Source organism: Pseudochaenichthys georgianus, chromosome 16 (assembly GCF_902827115.2).
Source record: "Pseudochaenichthys georgianus chromosome 16, fPseGeo1.2, whole genome shotgun sequence".
In the NCBI taxonomy this organism is placed as follows: domain Eukaryota; kingdom Metazoa; phylum Chordata; class Actinopteri; order Perciformes; family Channichthyidae; genus Pseudochaenichthys; species Pseudochaenichthys georgianus.
In genome coordinates this window covers 33,802,803-33,820,789 of record NC_047518.2, presented here as the reverse complement: position 1 = coordinate 33,820,789, position 17,987 = coordinate 33,802,803, and the positions used below count along the sequence as shown (strand labels likewise).

The window sequence follows — 17,987 nt, the reverse complement described above, 5'->3', positions numbered from 1 at the left end:
AGTATTGAGAAGCCTCTTAAGTTTGAATCATCATTTCCTTCACAACTCTTTCCGTTTCCTTTTTCTTTTGTATTATCAAATGTGTCTTTGATACGTTATCGCCCTCTAACGGTGACTGAGGGTAGTTGCACAAAAGGGCAACCATTTCTGACTTTGAACATAAAAACATGTTTCAAGTCATTTATGTAGAAAGTTAAAATACATCCTAACTGACGACCAATACAATTATTTAAGAAGCAAAATCTGTGCCATAACAAAAAATAAAGATATGTGTATTTGTGGGCGATAAAACAAGTCTCACTGATATACTCAGGTTTTTGCTGTCATTGAAGTTAATCCATTTTTTTTTTTTAAATGAGAGATGTTAGTGGAATTAGGGACATGAAGGTCACACACACACACACACACACACACACACACACACACACACACACACACACACACACACACACACACACACACACACACACACACACACACACACACACACACACACACACACACACACACACACACACACACACACACACACACACACACACACACACACACACACACACACACACACACACACACACACACACACACACACACACACACACCAGGGTGAGGACAGGCATGCAATCAGCACAGTAATCCTGCTGCTGGCATAATGAAATGGCCAAAACGAGAGATCAACACACACAAATACACCAACACACACAGACACAAACACAAACACAGGAGTGTGTCCCTTTGGCACTCAGTCAAATAGCGTGTTAGTGAACCTGTGGTCATGTGGTTGATTGTGTGTGTGTGTGTGTGTGTGTGTGTGTGTGTGTGTGTGTTCCATGTTTGTGTTTCATATGTGTGTTCCATGTGGGTTAAGGACCAAGACGGAGGGAAGAGGTGGGTAGTAAAGTCGGTTTAGCCATGCAGATGGAGAACATGACACACGTTCCATGTATGTTATGAGTAATGAGTAAAAACACCTCTCTTCTACAATTTCAACAACAAATAGCCATTATATTTTTCATGGAGGGAGGATTTATTGCAGGATTGTTGGTTGAAACTACTTTAGTTTTAGCAACCTGTACATCTGGGTTTAACAGCAGATAATGTTGTGTGTTGCTGTGGCCTTCATTGTGAAAATAAAGACGTGCCTTGAGAAACTGATGATAATACCAATCGATGACTCATATCAGCATGACAAAGTTAGCTCAGAGGAAACAAGCTGGACTTATTGTTATACAAGCTTGTATAACAATAAATCCAGCTTGTTTCCTCTGCGCTAACTTGGTTGTTTCTGGGGTGGATCAAAACATCACATTAAATAAATGTTGCCATAACAACGGCTCTCCTCCTCCTCCTCCTCCTCCTCCTCCTCCTCCTCCTCCTCCTCCTCCTCCTCCTCCTCCTCCTCCTCCTCCTCCTCCTCCTCCTCCTCCTCCTCCTCCTCCTCTATGCACCTCCCTCCCCCAGCCTTCACCCATCCAAAAGACTGATTAGCGCGCGATCCTCCCACTGACACATCACATCTGGAGATTACCGATTTAGTGTTGGTTTTTCTGTGTGATTTTCATCGGCTTTTACGCATTTTGACGTCTCCTACAGCTTCTCCAGGAAGAACGGGTCTTCAAAATACATTTGACCGCCGCACGTCTCTTTTTGAAAGCAACAACAAAAAGAAGTAGGGGATGTGTTACTTTATTTTTTTCTGAGTCAAGCTCCGGTCTTTAAATCTCTCCGGTGGTCCTCGGTGTGCCAGCGGAGCGACTCCCAGCATCTGACTGCCGAACACGGGATGCGAGCCGCCCCTCTGACCCGTCTCTGACAGGACAGGAGGGGACAATAAATGATATTAGCGAGGAGACTATTCGTTTTAAAACAGCGGATTTTGATAAAGAGGTGACATACGCTGCGTTTTTCTTTGATGCGTTTATGGGATCACGAAAAAGAGAACAGACAGGAGTTTAAGCATTTTTAGCATATTCACTAATTCAACACTATTGATTGTAGCTTTTTGCACGATCACCCTAAAGAGCAGTAACTCTATAGTATTACTTCATAGACCTAACGCTTTATTGCACAGAAAAACGCATTTGTAGCCACTATAATAGGCGGGGTAATGATGTAAATAAAGACCTCTTTAGCTGTTTAATACATGCCTTTCAAAGCGCCTTCAAACAGGAATGCTGCTGACCCATCATAGCAGCAGAGCCACCTGTCCTGTTGTATTCTAGTCTGAGCACCGTGTGCAAACAGCAGCTATGCAAACACAAGGCTTAGCTGATTTGCACAAACCACAGATGATTTCACATGAATAAGGTGCTGTCTGGAGCTAAACCTGAGGAGAAATGTAGCCTGGTTGTGAAGCTTTACGTTGGACTTAGCAATGATAGGAGGCAATACCACCTACATTCAATAAAAGCTAACATCTCTGATTTCTTCCAAAGCCAAAGAGGAGGAAACAAGTGAGAGGATTCTTCAAACTGCTTATTTGCCATTTCACTCAGACTGTGGATCTTTAAACTCGGACCCTGCTTTCTGCCCATGTCGAATCTCCAGCACACAAGGGAAAAGTGTCTCTTTAATGCAACATTTATCATTTACATTTGATCTGCACAATCACTCTTTAACTCTCCATTGCATGACTCTCACCAGTGTGCTTCAATTTTCAATTCCTCAGTGTCGTCCCTAAGATATCAGTCTTCCAGTAGCTTCTAATGGTCAACGGCTGATAGGACCATCAAGCAACCTGTGTGTCAACGCACTGGCATCATTTGGTGTGTCATTGTGGAGCTAAAGAGGCCAAAGGGTGTGCCACAGAGTATACATAGTTGAACAAAAGCTCTTTTGGTGCTAACAAGGGGGCCGAAACCTGAAACTCAAAGTGGTTCCTGTCTCTGGTAACTCTATACACTATCACGCTGAAAGGCTGAACAAAGTCTGCAGAAAAATAAAAAGTGCTTTAGATCCTGAGCAGGCGAAGAGACGAGGCACATCTTCCACACTGCATCCGTTTGGATTTTCAGGTGCTTGAGAAGACCAGATCAGCAAAGTGACCCACCCAACCCTCCTTTCAACGCTTGTATGAGCTGGAAAAAATAAAAAAGGAGGAGAAGAAGAAGAAGACACCCAGAGTGCATCACACCCAGAGTCCCAACAGCCTCCTCCTCTCAACTGCAATCATAGTCAGGACATCCTAGAGGTTTTCACCACCAAGCTGGAGTAGTTGCTGTTTAGATCTGTATTGTATCTCCTATTCTGAAGTGTGTGTGTGTGTGTGTGTGTGTGTGTGTGTGTGTGTGTGTGTGTGTGTGTGTGTGTGTGTGTGTGTGTGTGTGTGAGATGTGTGGTGTGTTTTGACGCCGTTGAGAGCCTCCACCAGTCTTCCTTCTCCTGTCAGGATGTCCCATCTGCTGCTAACCCTGGCCCTCCTGGCGCTTCAAGGTGAGTGAGCAATGGCAACACCTCGGCATGCACACGAGCCACCGTCCATCCATCACCCCACCAGCCCCCGGTTCACTGACTGTGCAGTTTGTTGCTGTTGTTGGGGTGTTTCCTGTTGTCTGATGTTGCTCTCTAACGCTGTCTGCTCTGTTGTGGGAGTTTTCTCGAGTGTGTGTGTGTTCAGATGCAGATGTGTGACTGAGTGTGTTGAAGTTGGGTTGGATTGCTGAAAGGCCAAGCAGTGAGGTTAGGTTTTTGGTTTTTTTCGGGTAATGAGTTGAGGCCAATGGTGGTCTGTTGTGTATTGAAAGGTGTAGGACAATGTTTGTTATTCATTTCTTCCGGTGCATAGGATTGGGGTGTAGTGTTTCTATCGTGTGTGTGTGTGTGTGTGTGTGTGTGTGTGTGTGTGTGTGTGTGTGTGTGTGTGTGTGTGACTGCTGCAGCTAATAACTATTTCCATAATCGAATACTATAACAATTTATTCCTCAAAAAGTCTGCTTTACAATTGGTTTCCGGGATAACATAAAAGGTGGTAACTAAAGGTATCTGATGACCAACGGTGCAAAGATATTCAGTTAGTGATACAAGCTGGAACCAGACAATGTTTAGTCTCTTTTCTTTAAAGTAAACAATTATTTGATTAACAAAATAGTAGCTGATTTATTGTAAGTCATGTCAGACTAAGATCAGTGAGTTGGACCTTTTTGTTGAGTACAAGTACTGAGTTGTTGTTCTTGCAAATGTTCCTGTCACGGCATCTTTTTTTCATTCTATGCTATTTATACATCTATACGAAAGTTCAGCGTTTTTCTACAGCTGCAGCTGCTGTGTTTCACACGAGTAAGGTATCTACTGCATGTGCAACCTTTATACTGATACTCCCCAAAATGTAAAGAAAATAGCATCACAAAGTGTTTTGAAAGAGAACATTTTCCTTTAAATGTGTTCCCTTAAGCTTCCCCCTTCTCTTGCTGGTCTCTTTATGATTTGAGATATCACAACTCAATTTCTCACCTTCACAACAAGCCACCATTTATTATTTGAAGGCACAACGAAACCTTACACTGAGATGAAGATAAAATAATCCATCATCTTTGAGGAACGGTTAGTCTCCTGACACCCACAGGAGGAGAAGCAACTCTGCAAGGAAATACACGTTTACAAGTATGTGAGGGGATTCATGACATACAGCCACATCACTTTATTAATGGCTTCTTTGTTTATTTTAAAACATAATTAAATGCGAAGCGATTGGCATGCATTGGTACTGGTAGGTGATTTAAACAGGATTTAAATGGGTTCAAACCATAGGAACATAAACAGTGTTTTCCTTTAAATAATTGTATAACTTGAAACCCATCTAAATTAAAATAAAACCTATATTTATTGACGTTTTAGTATGTTCCTCAAAATACATAATGAAAAAAATGCACTCACAAAAGCTTTTTAGTGTCATCACAGATTATGTAATTTTAAGCACTGAGAATTAAAATTGAGCACAAAAAGAAAGCAATGCATTAAAGGAGAGACTCAGCCAGCTGCTGTTTGTTTCGCACTCAGACACCGGCAAACAACACATGCATGCACGAGCCACAGCTTCATAATGTTGTTATTCCACTATATGAAGTGCAAGTTTAACCAGGGTATCAAGCTGAAAGCTGGAGGCAGAGCTGCAGGAAGATGAGCTTGGAAATTGAGATCCGATGTGTGCAGAGAAGTGAAGCTTGGCAAAAAGTGAGATAGTTACACAACCTCGATTGACAGAAACAGCTGTTTGGTTGATGAGCCGGTGGGTTAGTTAAGGACTGAAGTAAGTGAGCACATCTGGAGCTGGAGTGAGGATGAGGATATTAGGCGAGGCAGGACATTGCATGGAATCTCCTAAAGTAAGAGGAAAGGGACAGATTGAGGCTGTGTTGTGATTATAGTTTGACATTTATTGGCAAAAATACAATTTAAATTGAAGTTTTTCTAAGGCAGTGAATCCACAAGGATCGAAAGAAGAGCACAACATGAACTAGGATGATTACACAAGCTCCACCCCACACTTTATCAGAGTAAGCCCCATCTGTATTCAGTGTGTTTCAGAATGCAGAGGCTCTCGAAAATAAAGAAATACAATCAAATAGATTTCACCTGTAGCTGACCCTTTTATAGTGATCATTCATGAGGATTAAAGTACGGTGGCCAACAGGTGCAAACGTGTTACATCAGCAGAGAAACACACTGCAATTTCAAACACTAAGCAAATAAAAAAACACAATGTGGCAAAACACATTTTAAGCAACTCGACAACACATTTAAAAAAACCATTCATCAGTGTTTTGGGAAATTGAAGTGCATTGGTACCTGTCGGCCACCATAATAAAGTACTACAAAAAACATATTTATTTCTAAATGTAACCCCACAATAATCATCAGACAGAAACAGAGAACTTTGTCTTTGCTTGCAGCCATTCCAGAGGCTCATAAAGCATAATACATCACATGGCAACTTTAAGTAATGCATGCAGCAGAGAAGCTCTTTAGAAAAGAGCCATTAAGTCTGCAAATGGCTCGAACACATACTTATGGGGAAAGGAGATCACTGTCCACAGGATGTTAAAACAACCACACAGTCTTCTCCGCCATTTGGAGTACTCCACCGCTCCACTCCTGCCTCAAATAACATTACAGAACAGCTCGTCATCATTTTAAGTGGGAGGGGGAGAACATTAAATAATTCACTCAAGTGATGGACTGCAGAAGGTTCTAAGGCATTTTCTGCAAAGCCAAAACTGATGCTGTTTGTTATTTTAGCGTAAATAGAAACAAACCACATTGGAATATGGCTTTATAATAGAAAGTAAATAGCCAACGTTTCCCTAAAAACTGAATCCAACCATATATTTTAAGCTTTAATGTGTAAACTAAAGTCACCTCTTCTTCTAGAAAACTGTGCTTTCAACACCTGAACATATATCTTGTCATCAGGTTGTACAAGCCTGTTCTACAGACGATGCAATAACCACTACAACACAGTATAGGCCTATAGGAGGTCTGGATCTATATTGATCCAAACAGCAGGATACGAGGAGTTCTTGATTGATGCGCTCAATCACCCCTCCCCTGAAATCACACACACACACCCACCCACCCACCCACCCACCCACCCACCCACCCACACACACACACACACACACACACACACACACACACACACACACACACACACACACACACACACACACACACACACACACACACACACACACACACACACACACACACACACACACACACACACACACACACCCCCACACACACACACACACACACACACACACACACACACACACACACACACACACACACACACACACACACACACACACACTCCTGGTCATCAACCTGTGTGACAGAGGTCTTTAGTACCAGGGGGGTGGGAAGCAAGGGAGTGGGAGGGGATTCACATGAAGAGATGACCTTCCATACGGCTCAATTTATATTTGTAGAGTTTGTGTGTGTGTGTGTGTGTGTGTGTGTGTGTGTGTGTGGTTTTAAAGCTTCACCAATGAATGAATCAAAAAACTAGATGAGGTGAGGAACTAAGACCAACTCTGTTGGTTTCTCTAAGCTACAGAGCATTTGAGCATCCTTCAGATCATCATTTTGACTTGCAGCCGAACCTCTCCATCAACCATTTTGCCAAAAAAAAACACTGTACAATAATCGCTGAATAGACGGATACATTTAGAGACTAGCTTAGTCTTCCTCTCCTGTGCAATAACCCATGTGCAATATATATCATTTATTATATACACATACATATATACTCTACCAATGAATTAATTCCTGCACTTTATTTCGTTATTAGTATGAATGCTGCATATTTTGTTGTTGTATGTTGTCTATTCCGAATGTTTTGATGTTTCATCGTACATGTATAATGACAATACATGCTTTTAATCTAATCCAATCTAAACTGTAACCAAATACAGAATCTCTCTCAAAGCGACTGTAAATTGGACGTACAGTCATTACGTGGTCAGAAATACAAATGCTGCTATAGGGCCATATCAATTTACAAGACAATAATGTTGCATAATGCAGCTCTTAGGCTGTTGTGCAGTTCTGCCACTAAACCGCCTAAATTACTTATTTATGAATCTTTAACAATGTACGGGTCTTGACTCTTTAGTGTTGCATTTCTTCACAGCTTTTCTTAACACACTTGCACACCATTACATCAAATTGTACATTTAGGTGGCAATATGTTTCTCTTAAAAAGACAAATTATTCATCAGAATAAAAGAGTCACAGTTTAAGTTGTGCTTATGTGGAATTATATTTGGTAAGGACATGAGATTTCATGATTTTTGTAACGTTTTCTGTATTTTTTGTTTAAATTAATTGTTTGTTTTGCCCTTAAACCAATGTAGAAGCTGTTTAAAAAATATATACAAGGACAGAAAAGCAGGAAGGGATTCCTTGGGCTTGTTACAACTAAAGCAGTGTGCCGTAACATTACCTGCCACGAAAATATGGCAGCTCTGTAGGGTTGAGTTAAAGAGATGCCTTTAGAGAGTTTGCTTCTACAGTCGTCTAGTTGCAGTGGAAACTCTTTTGCTTGCTTGGTGTCGCGGGAAATGTCATTGATGCTTATATTTCCCCCAGGTTGTGTATATGCCTACAGTATGTGTATATTCATCTCTGTGGTAACCAAGCAATGGAGCAGATGTTGTCCCTCATCTCTTTTACTGTCGCTTATCCAATTGTCCTTTCTCCCTCTCCTATGGCTACTTCAGCAAATATCCCTGATCCCTTTTGTATTCCCTTTAGCTCCCAGTGACATGCAAGGATAGCTAACCTCAGGGGGTGCATGGTCTTTTGTGCAGCTCAAGCTGTTTGTCAGATTTTTTGCTTTGCAGGCCTCAGGGCTATAGAGCAACTGATACGAGGGATTAAGCATCCAGCCCCAATGTCAGCGTACAAAAAAAAAAAAACTCCTAATCTGCAATTTCTGGAATATCCGTTGCTTAATCCTGAACCACAGTCCACAGATTACGCAATGGATTTTTGACGCTGCCATTGGTGAGAATTGTTGCTGAGGGTGGCTCCGTGGATGTGCAGTTCCCTTTGTGTCTGCTTGCATCTTTGTCTCTCTCTCTCTCTCTGAGTCTTTTCGCTGTCTCCTTAACTTGCTGTCTCAGCTTCGGACAGTCAGCCGCGTACCTGCTCACATTGCACAATCTCGCCTCTCGCTGCGTCACAAACCTACCTCAGGATTACCGCCTCACGCTATCTGTGTGCTCTAACGCTCTTGCAACATTTTCATCTGTCTCTGTTCCAGTGGCGGTTCTAGACCAATTTTACTGGGGGAGCAGGCTGGGGCCAGTTATTTCATGAGAGGGGCACAATAAAAGCGGGTTAAAAAGACAAAGACAGAATAAAGTAATTGTGTCAAATACACATCAAATACAGTAATTGGTATTTGTTTTTGTAACGTTTAGTGACAATTGAATTAAAAAACACAAACAGTATTTGCTTTTATAAGGTAATGAACAGTTTAATCTCCACTGTATATCCGGGTCTCTGATTTGATTTAGTTCCAATAAATCGTAATATTGTAACCTTTTTATTGGAGGGGGGCCACAGGGGGGTCCCTGGTCAGGGTTACGAGGGCACTGGCCCCTGTTGCCCCCCCTAGAACCGCCCCTGCTCTGTTCCTTCTTTCTGTCCTGCAACTGAAATCTTTCTCTCTTAATTTGTGTCCGCCCTGCTGTTGGTCAAAGATGTTGTTGTTGTTGTTGTTGGTGTTGTTGTTGTTGTTGTTGTTTTTGTTGTTGTTGTTGTTGTTGTTGTTGTAATGTCTCTCCTCTGTCTGTGTTCTAGGTCTTACGTCATTTTCTCAGAGCATTGAACCCATCTCCAACCCTTCTGTGTTCCTCTGCATGGATGTCTTGCTCTTGTGTCTGTTTGGTGTCTCTGTCGTTTCCTGCCTGTATTTTCTACACCAAACAAGTTGGTCTGATGGAATCCCTCAAAATACCACAGACTATTAATGTTTAACGACAGATGTGGTTGTGTCCATCTGCACACGTTGATTTCCTAATGCTTTCCTGTGAGATTGTACAGGCGAAATTAGGTGATGAATGACTTTTGATCGACCTCTATTGGCGGCTGAGGATTAGCTACGACAGCTGGTGCAGTTTACAGCAGACTGTAATTAACACAAACAATCACAAGTCACATTTGGAACAAACAAGAAAGTTTATTATAGCAGAGATTAGACTGAAAAATATAAAACACAAATGCTGATTTTCTACAAAAAAGGTTTAGGAGAATCTGCTTTTTGCCTCAGGTCTGTGTTATAATGTAGAAATCCTCTGCAGACTCATCTCCCAGAAAACCTGAAAACACGAGACCCTGGCCTATCCAAACCCCTTTATTGTAGATTCAGGTATTTCAGTTTTCTTCATTTAAGATATGGTGGTGTGCCCGAGGTAGTTTTAAAAGCTACTTTTTAGGTAAATTACCAGACTTACTTTCAACATTTTGGTCAGATTTGTGATGGTTTTGGCAATTTTTTCTATCTCGGATATACTGCACTCATGGAAGTAACTGTAAAGATCTGGGATTACAACAAAGCTACTAAAACATTACAATTGTTTCTCCACAGTGGTATACACACAGTGGGATCCTCTGCCTTGGGGTCTGTGGAAAGATTCTGGAGTAGGTTAGCTAAAAAGTAGCTTTTACTAAATTATTAGTAAAAGAAAAAAATAATATATCAACAACCTATACATATGTCCAGATTTAGATCGTTGGTGTTTTCTGTTAAAATTGTTGTCACAATAACCAATAAACTACCATCTAGACTGCACAAGGGATATCTACACTAACACAATAGAGTCCCTGAAAAAAAATTCAAAAGCAATGAGGAAGTTCAAATGCCAATGCTCTGCAAGCTTTAACAGGATAAATGACAACATGGCAAAACCATATGAAGAAAAAAAGATGAATTACCGCCTTGCTGTTTTTTAAGCCGCTGTAAACATTTTGGTGAAAACCGCTTTAGACGTGAATCTGAAACTGAAACACAAGTTATAATCCATTTGAAATCAATCAGGTCAGGTTCGGGTTCAAGTCGTTCTCTTTTCAAACTGGGATTGGGTCTGTGTTTGCTTTTAAATGCATGGGTCGATCTCTTGTAAATATGATACCAATAGGTCCATTTCAGTTTGGGTTCCTATTTTCTGGCTTGTGAAGTCTTCAATTATGTTCTTAACTTTCTCTCCTTTTCCTTCCCTTTTTCCTCTTCCCTCCCCCTCTTTCTCTGCAGTGCATCATCGGCCCTCAGGCCTCTTTCCTCCTGCTTCCCCATCTCACCATGTTTTTGCAGAAATGGCTATTACTACTCAAACCTGTGCAAAAATTCTCCCTATTTCCTCCTTCCTTCCCTCCATGTTTCGCTGCGTGGTGTTACCTTCATACTTTTTATCCTAGGGATTTAAAGAAAGACCCTTTTTTAATTAAATATGTGTATATCAGGCCATGGATGATGTGCAGCCGTTCTGAATCTCAACCAAAGTTGTAATGGTTTCAGTTCCTCTGATCAGCGTTGTGTTTCCTGTTTCTCCTTCATCTCCTTCCCCCCATGTTGCAATTCGAAACAAACACACCCCCCAAGAGGTCAAAGTTGACAGTAGTTCAGGATCATTGGTTGAGAGCCATGGTGAGGTCTCAGCGGAAACTGCAAGGTGCAGTGTGAGAAAGAAACATTTGGAGTTACAGGTGTGTAACTCGTGGCCGATGAGAAGTACGTGTCATGATGATGATGGCATATATAGAGTCACGCTTCTATATATGGATTTAGCTCATTCAGCAATTGACAGAATGCAAGAAAGTAGTTATGTACTGCAACCTCTTTATTTCCCCTCAGTTGATCAGATTATAAACTGCTTGAATGTAAATTACTTCAAAATTAAAACCCAAATCAATCAAATTCACAAGGATCTCCAAACTATATTGGGTGGAAATAAATATTGCAAGAAAAAAAGCTACGCCCGATACAGCGAAAATAAAACATGCATGCATTGGGCATTGGGAGCAAGCACGCAAAAACAATTAAACATCAAGAGGTACAGTAGCTGACAATATTTTAAGTACTGTTTGGAGAGTTTGCTTGCTTATGGGAAAACACCAGGCCCGTGTTTCAACCTCTCTCACAGGTCAGGGGTTCAGAAATAAGAGGATGGCCCCCCACGGCTCTTACCTCTTAGCCGTGCACCTGCAAATAGACAAAGAGCAATTAAGTGATAAATGATGTTTCTAACTGCGTGTTCTTCGTCCTTTTCACACTGTAGCATGTCTGTGTCGTGGAGCCTGCGTGGAGGTGGACTCAAACACAGAAGCCGTGGAAAAAAAAGGTTTCAAACTGGGCTGCATCTCCTGTAAGAAGAGGGGCGAGGTTCCCGCCAGCGCCTTCGTCGACTGGTACTTCAAGGAATCAGTTGACCACAATTTCACCCATGTGAGTATAGCAATAAGATGGGAAGGCTTTCAATAAGAAGCTCCTCAGTGACAATTAAAAAAAAAAGAGTTCACATTTTGGGGAATATCTTTCCCATCTTGTGAGGTGAGAAGAAGAGGGGCAAAACAGTTGGCGTGGCTAATTAACACTGTAGATTAATTAAATAATCCCATTAAATGCAGCCAGTTTTCATGTGTCCAGAAAAAGCTGTAATGCGAAAAGGCTGAATTTATCGTGAGAGAGCAGAGCCTTGCACTTTTAGAGCAGGCTTCTTTCCCCATGTGTTGACTGGAAGACAGCACTTTCTCTGGACCAAGCAGCTCTCCCCAGGCGAAGCAAAGAGGCCATTATGGTATTCTGTGTTCATGTAGCAGGAGAGATCCCATTAGCCTTCAGCATCTATTAGGAATCTGTATCCGCTAATTCACCAGGACGTGCCGAGGTGAGGCCATTACTGCAGCTCGGTCGATACAGAAAACAGCAGCACTGGTGAAGCCAGCTGCCTTTCTCTCAAGACTGACTGTACTGTATTTCAAACTTAACAGTCAGAGTCTAAATATTCATTCATCAACACAGGACAATCCGTTTTATTTTACACCTGAACGCAACAAAGAGCAAACAGCAGCTCTCTGTTGTGGTTTCATTTATCCACATTTGTAAATAATTGGGACTACAAGTCAAAGACTACAAGATGGATCCAAAAGGAGCTAGAAAGTCACTATATGTGAAGTGTGAAAGTTGGGAAATACATTTGCTCTCATTCGAGAATTTGGCAGGGACATTGCACATTAATGAACACTTAAAACATGAAATGTGCCTGTTAGTGCAATGAATGGCTCACCAACTTGAAATGCTAACACAGAGAGAAAGAGAGATCAATAAAACACAAACACAGATATGGTTGAGATTCATTGTTATTCAGTTGCGCAACAACAAATAATAATTAATGGAGTACATCACCTTCTGCCACAGCAGCCAATCGCGGAAATGCCCCAACGAGTAGAAGTTTCACACAGGCATATATATGTTTCTAAATGACGCACACAACATGCAGCCAACCACACAAAATAGATTAGTTGATATTTTAATATGTTCCAGATGTGGAAAGGTCATTATCTTTTGACGTCTTTAGGAGTAATGAACTAACAAAGACTTAACTGTATTCTAAATATAGCCTCTTTGTACTTCCTCTGACCTTGGCCAATTTACATAACATGATCCAATTGTAGCCTAATAATTGCGGAAGATACAATGGGGCCTCTCTGACCTGTGTAACCTTAATGAATAAGCGAGAAATACGCTGTATAAGGAATCTGCCATAACATGCCAAGTGTAAATATGCCGGATTTAGCTTTGAGCCACTTTCCATCCGCAGTCCCTCGCATGTTCATTTGGAACCATATCAGGCGTGTCCAAAATAATTGAGAGATATACATTGGTTTGGGGTTTGCAGGAGATCACAGTAACAAAGCTGTAATAAGCTGGCCTTATCTCATACATGTTTGAAGAATATGAATTTGAAAAACATATCATGAATTTGAATACATTTTCACAGCGCAGGCCAAATGTAATTAACTGTCTCTTCATGAACGAGGGGAAGAAACACATGCATCAGCATTAACACTTGCAACAATGCAAAGCTATATGATTAGTGGCAAATTGTTAACATGTAGAAACATCTAGTTTGCTTCCCTTTCTTTTAAAATAAATGATATTTTGTCATTTCTTCCAGGTATACAGATATGAGAATAAAGAGGCCAATATCACTGACGAACGTTTCTTTGAACGTCTTGTTTGGAATGGCAGCAAACATACAAATGACCTGCAGGACGGCTCCATCTTCATCCTAAACGTGACGTTCAATGACACGGGACGCTACAAGTGCATATTCAGCCGAACCCTGATGTATCCGGCCTACGAGTTTTCCACCTTTCCCAACAAGACTATCGACATGACAGTGGTGCCAGAACGTAAGGAATGTTTGAGCGGGAAGGGGGAAAACTAAATAAGAAAGTTGACTCAAAGAGATGTATCATAAACAGCTGGATAATTTAGACTGTTTTGATTCAGTCTCACCGCTCTTATTGTTGTGAGCCCAGTGATAAACAGAGCAGATCAATGGAGAAGGAATCGATCGTTATTTGCAGCTTAAAGGTGGGGTAGGTAAGTTTGAGAAACCGGCTCGAGATACACTTTTTGTTATATTCCATGGAATGCTCTTAACATCCCGATAGCAATGAATATCTTAAGTGCTTTGACAACAAATCCATAAAAAATGTTCATCTGTAGAAGCCGTACTGTAAAAAGTACAACCAATCCGTTTAGCCGGGCCGGCTAAACGGATTGGATGGCCTACCTGCCTGTCAGCCTTCCATCGGGGCACAAACTTATCTCGTGCCCTCATTTGTCATGTGCGCGTTCGTGTGTGTTGGAGGAGGGGCTCTATAAGGAAGTGGCAGATTTTCTCCGGTTGTGTATTTTCAAATTCTAGCGATCTCGAGCCAGTTTCTCAAATTTACCTACCCCACCTTTAAATCATAAATTGTGGACGTTAACTGTGTCTGAAGCAGGGTTCAGGAAGTAACAAAGTATAGAATCACTCTATAATTCAGTACAGGAAGTCAAGACTCATGACTCAAAGAAAACATGTATGGCATAGGCAGCACTCATCGTTTGCATGGTACAAATGTAATCTCACCCATAAGCACACAGATACACAATGTCTTACCTTATCTTCTTCTCTGAATCTAGTTACCAGGGGATGGGCATCCATCTTGTCTGAGGTAATGATGTACGTCTCCCTCATCGGGCTGCAGGTATGGCTGGTGATTGAGATGATTTACTGCTACAGGAAGATTTCAGTGGCTGGAGAGGAAGCTCTTAGAGAGAGCGCGTGAGTAACACTAAACACACTCCAACATACACAGCTGGACACTGCAGTCCTTTCCTTTTCCCTCCTGACACTGTTTGGAAAGCAGACATTCAGTTTCAATCAGCTCTTTTAAATAACACATATCTACCTTTTTCCTCATTAAATATATATATTGACAGCCTGTTTTTCTATTTCCATCACCGTCTTTTCTTCAGGCCGGAGTATTTAGCTATAGCGTCGGAAAGCAAAGATAACTGTGCTGCTGTACAAGTGGCAGAATAGCACCGGTAGGTCTGGTCTCCTTTTTAACTTCATGTCTGAATTCAGTTTCTCCTCTTGCTTTCCTTTGTTTTCTCTTCTTTATTTTACGAGACAGGTGCTTATACAATGTCGTTTTACGAATGCATTTTATTGTTACCACATATAAGGGGAGAACTGGGTTGAAAGGAAACATTTTGAAGGATCTTTTAATTATGTGAAGTATATTTATGTTCTTTTTCTTGTACACAGATTTTTTAAAATTACAATATTGAGGATTTTAGCACCGTTAGGGAACCACTGACTCTAAAACATTTTCTAAAATTATTTTACTAAAGTTAAAGCCATTCAATGATTGTGTGTTCATCCAATCCTATTTTATGCTAGGTGCAGGAACATTACTCAATTAGGGAACAATTTAGAGAAGAGTTTTGTTGGGCTGTGGCGCAGTTAGCTGTGCGTTGATCATCAGATCAGATCAGGCTGGGAACACCAGTTCAATCCCACCTTGACCCCCCCCCCCCCCTGCAGTCAGCATGCCGCTGTGTCCTTGGACAAGACACTTCACCCTTAATTGCTCCTGTGCTTGTTGTCAACAGTATTGAGGCATTACATGTCTGATATAATGTAAAGCGATCTGAGCACTTGTAAAAACGTTAAAATAAATGCAATTAAATATTTGGATTATTATTATTTGGATTTAGTCACAATGAAAACAATTCAGAGTGCCATTCGACACGTTTTTGCCTTAACATAACGATTTGATAGTGAATGAATAACTATAGGATAAGACAAGATCAGCATTTAGATTGGCGCACCATAAACCTAGCTTAAACTGTGCAATATTCCATGCCATTTACGAGCACATTTCCCCCATTTTGGCGTCGCGCCATTGGCTGCCCATACATTTTAGGATTTATTTTTTTAATTATCTTATTTACTTTTAAATCCCTCAATGGCCTGGCCCCACCCTATCTTTCTGAGCTGCTACCCCCCTACCGTGTTGTATTTATGTATATATTAAGATTGTTTACCTTTTACTTTATCAATTTTGCTGACAGGTTTATGTTTTGTACCTCAGGTCGAGGTCGAACATTCCAGATGTCTTCCTTGAGGAATCTCATATTCCCACTTTGACACTCGAGTCTAACTCAAACCACAGAGAGGACACAGATCTTCACTCGACTATCTGCAAAAAGATGGAAAGGACTGAACTGCATCGTGTTTGGAAGACAGGATGGATGCATCAGCTTGTGGTTTAACAGGAAGAGATAGAGGGTAGAACTGTATATAGGTATATATGCACAGATACTCTTATATAAATAATATAGACCTACAGTATATTGACTATCCACTATCTGCATGCTTAAGCTAATCCAAATGACCAACGTCAAGCTTCAAATGTTGGTATTTAGAAGCTTTGGTGCACATATCAAATATTTGTATTTATGAATCAATATTTTAAAATCAAATAATATATTTAAGGTGTATTTTACTTTGACTTATTATACTATTAAGACTGAATTTGGCTGGAAATGTACTTGCTGTTGTGATACAGTGGGATTGTACAGAGGAAACACTGCTGATACCCTTCCTGCTATGAAACATTTGAGCAGTTTTCATGCCTGAGTACCAAGTATTTGTCAACTTTTTTTATCAAAAATAGCCTGAAAGTGTCTCTGCAAACAGCATTTCGGCCAGAATGAGAGACAATACCAAATCCTTTATATCAGCAGTGTTCTCATAGCTGACCAATTTCTAAACGTTAACCCGACTGGCAACAAATCCAGCCCTTATTTACTTCTGACATTTTTTACATATTTGAACTAAGCTGATATGAGAACGTTGATATGTACATGATATGTGCGTGTAAATGGTCTCCAAAAGCTAAGATCCCAAAGTTTTCTCCAGAGCGGGTTCTTCTCCCACACGAGAAATTCACATAACAAGGCCCATTAACTTCCCAGACAACAGTAACGTTTTTACTTTTTCTCTACACCCCCAAGAGATCATGATAATCAGCGATCAAAATGTAATAACGTTTTGTTTTTTCATTCTAAAATATTAATTTCAGTGAAATTTGAAAAAACCGTTGCAAATGGCTGCATTGATCTACCTGCTGTGGGTTAATACCCCACACAACCTGTCCAGTGTGCCTCCCAGGCTGAAACCAAAAGGGAAAGGACAGAGGTGGAGCCTTGTTACAAATCTGTAGTGCTTTTAATAAAAACATAGCTACTTACTTCTCTTTCCAGCTGGCCAGTTACTCGCGATGAACACTAGAGGGCAAACACTGCTGTTAGTGTTCATCTCTTTTTGTACCAAATCTGAGTTTGACACTATAGAAACAGAGAAGGGGACACACACCAGCTGATACAGAATCACTGCAAGCTTACTGACGTGGAAGGAGTACTGTCCTAAGATATACAGGCTAAAAAAGAAAGCCATGACTTTAATAGATAAGAAGAGGGAAAGCCACTCAATCAAGAACGGTTACATACTGCTTACGGAATGCTTCTCTTTTAGTTTAAATCATTTAATACACCTTTCCTGCACAGATGAATCGACCAGTCAAATGAAAATCACGCTGCTTCCCACATCGTTGGTCTGTCCCCGTTTTCTTTCAACTAAAACTGCAGTTTTTACTTCATGTGTGGAAATGTTGCTTACCACAATAAAAGGAAAAGAAAAGTGATGCACGGCAAATAAATAAAAAGGGAGAAAATCAGTGGAGTCTTTCTTTTCATGGTAGCTGTGTTTGCGTCAGGACATTTAGTCTAATTTATTTATGACATGCTTATATTCATAAATAAACAGCAGGTAATAGCATTGTTCACTACAGTTAGGTGAAACATATTGCTGGCTCCAGCTTCTCAAATTGAAATATTTGCCTTTTCGTTGTCTTA

General features: G+C 40.8%; 1 protein-coding gene across 3 annotated transcripts; it reads left to right on the top strand.

Annotated features, from left to right (window-relative positions):
* The first annotated feature begins 1,516 nt into the window (after positions 1 to 1,516).
* On the top strand, positions 1,517 to 17,809 carry scn1ba (sodium channel, voltage-gated, type I, beta a). Of its 3 annotated transcripts, XM_034102092.2 has the most exons (8): positions 1,517 to 3,190; positions 3,359 to 3,432; positions 11,109 to 11,212; positions 11,785 to 11,951; positions 13,692 to 13,921; positions 14,703 to 14,844; positions 15,039 to 15,110; positions 16,163 to 17,809. In XM_034102092.2, the coding sequence occupies exons 2-7, from the start codon at positions 3,390 to 3,392 to the stop codon at positions 15,103 to 15,105; spliced, it is 753 nt and encodes a 250-aa protein (XP_033957983.1). In that variant the 5' UTR covers positions 1,517 to 3,190; positions 3,359 to 3,389; the 3' UTR covers positions 15,106 to 15,110; positions 16,163 to 17,809. The 3 variants fall into 3 exon arrangements, with proteins under 3 accessions (XP_033957983.1, XP_033957984.1, XP_033957982.1); XM_034102093.2 differs by lacking the exon at positions 11,109 to 11,212 and having other exon boundaries at positions 1,517 to 3,432; positions 13,684 to 13,921; XM_034102091.2 differs by lacking the exons at positions 1,517 to 3,190; positions 3,359 to 3,432 and having other exon boundaries at positions 9,567 to 11,212.
* Positions 17,810 to 17,987: the final 178 nt, after the last annotated feature.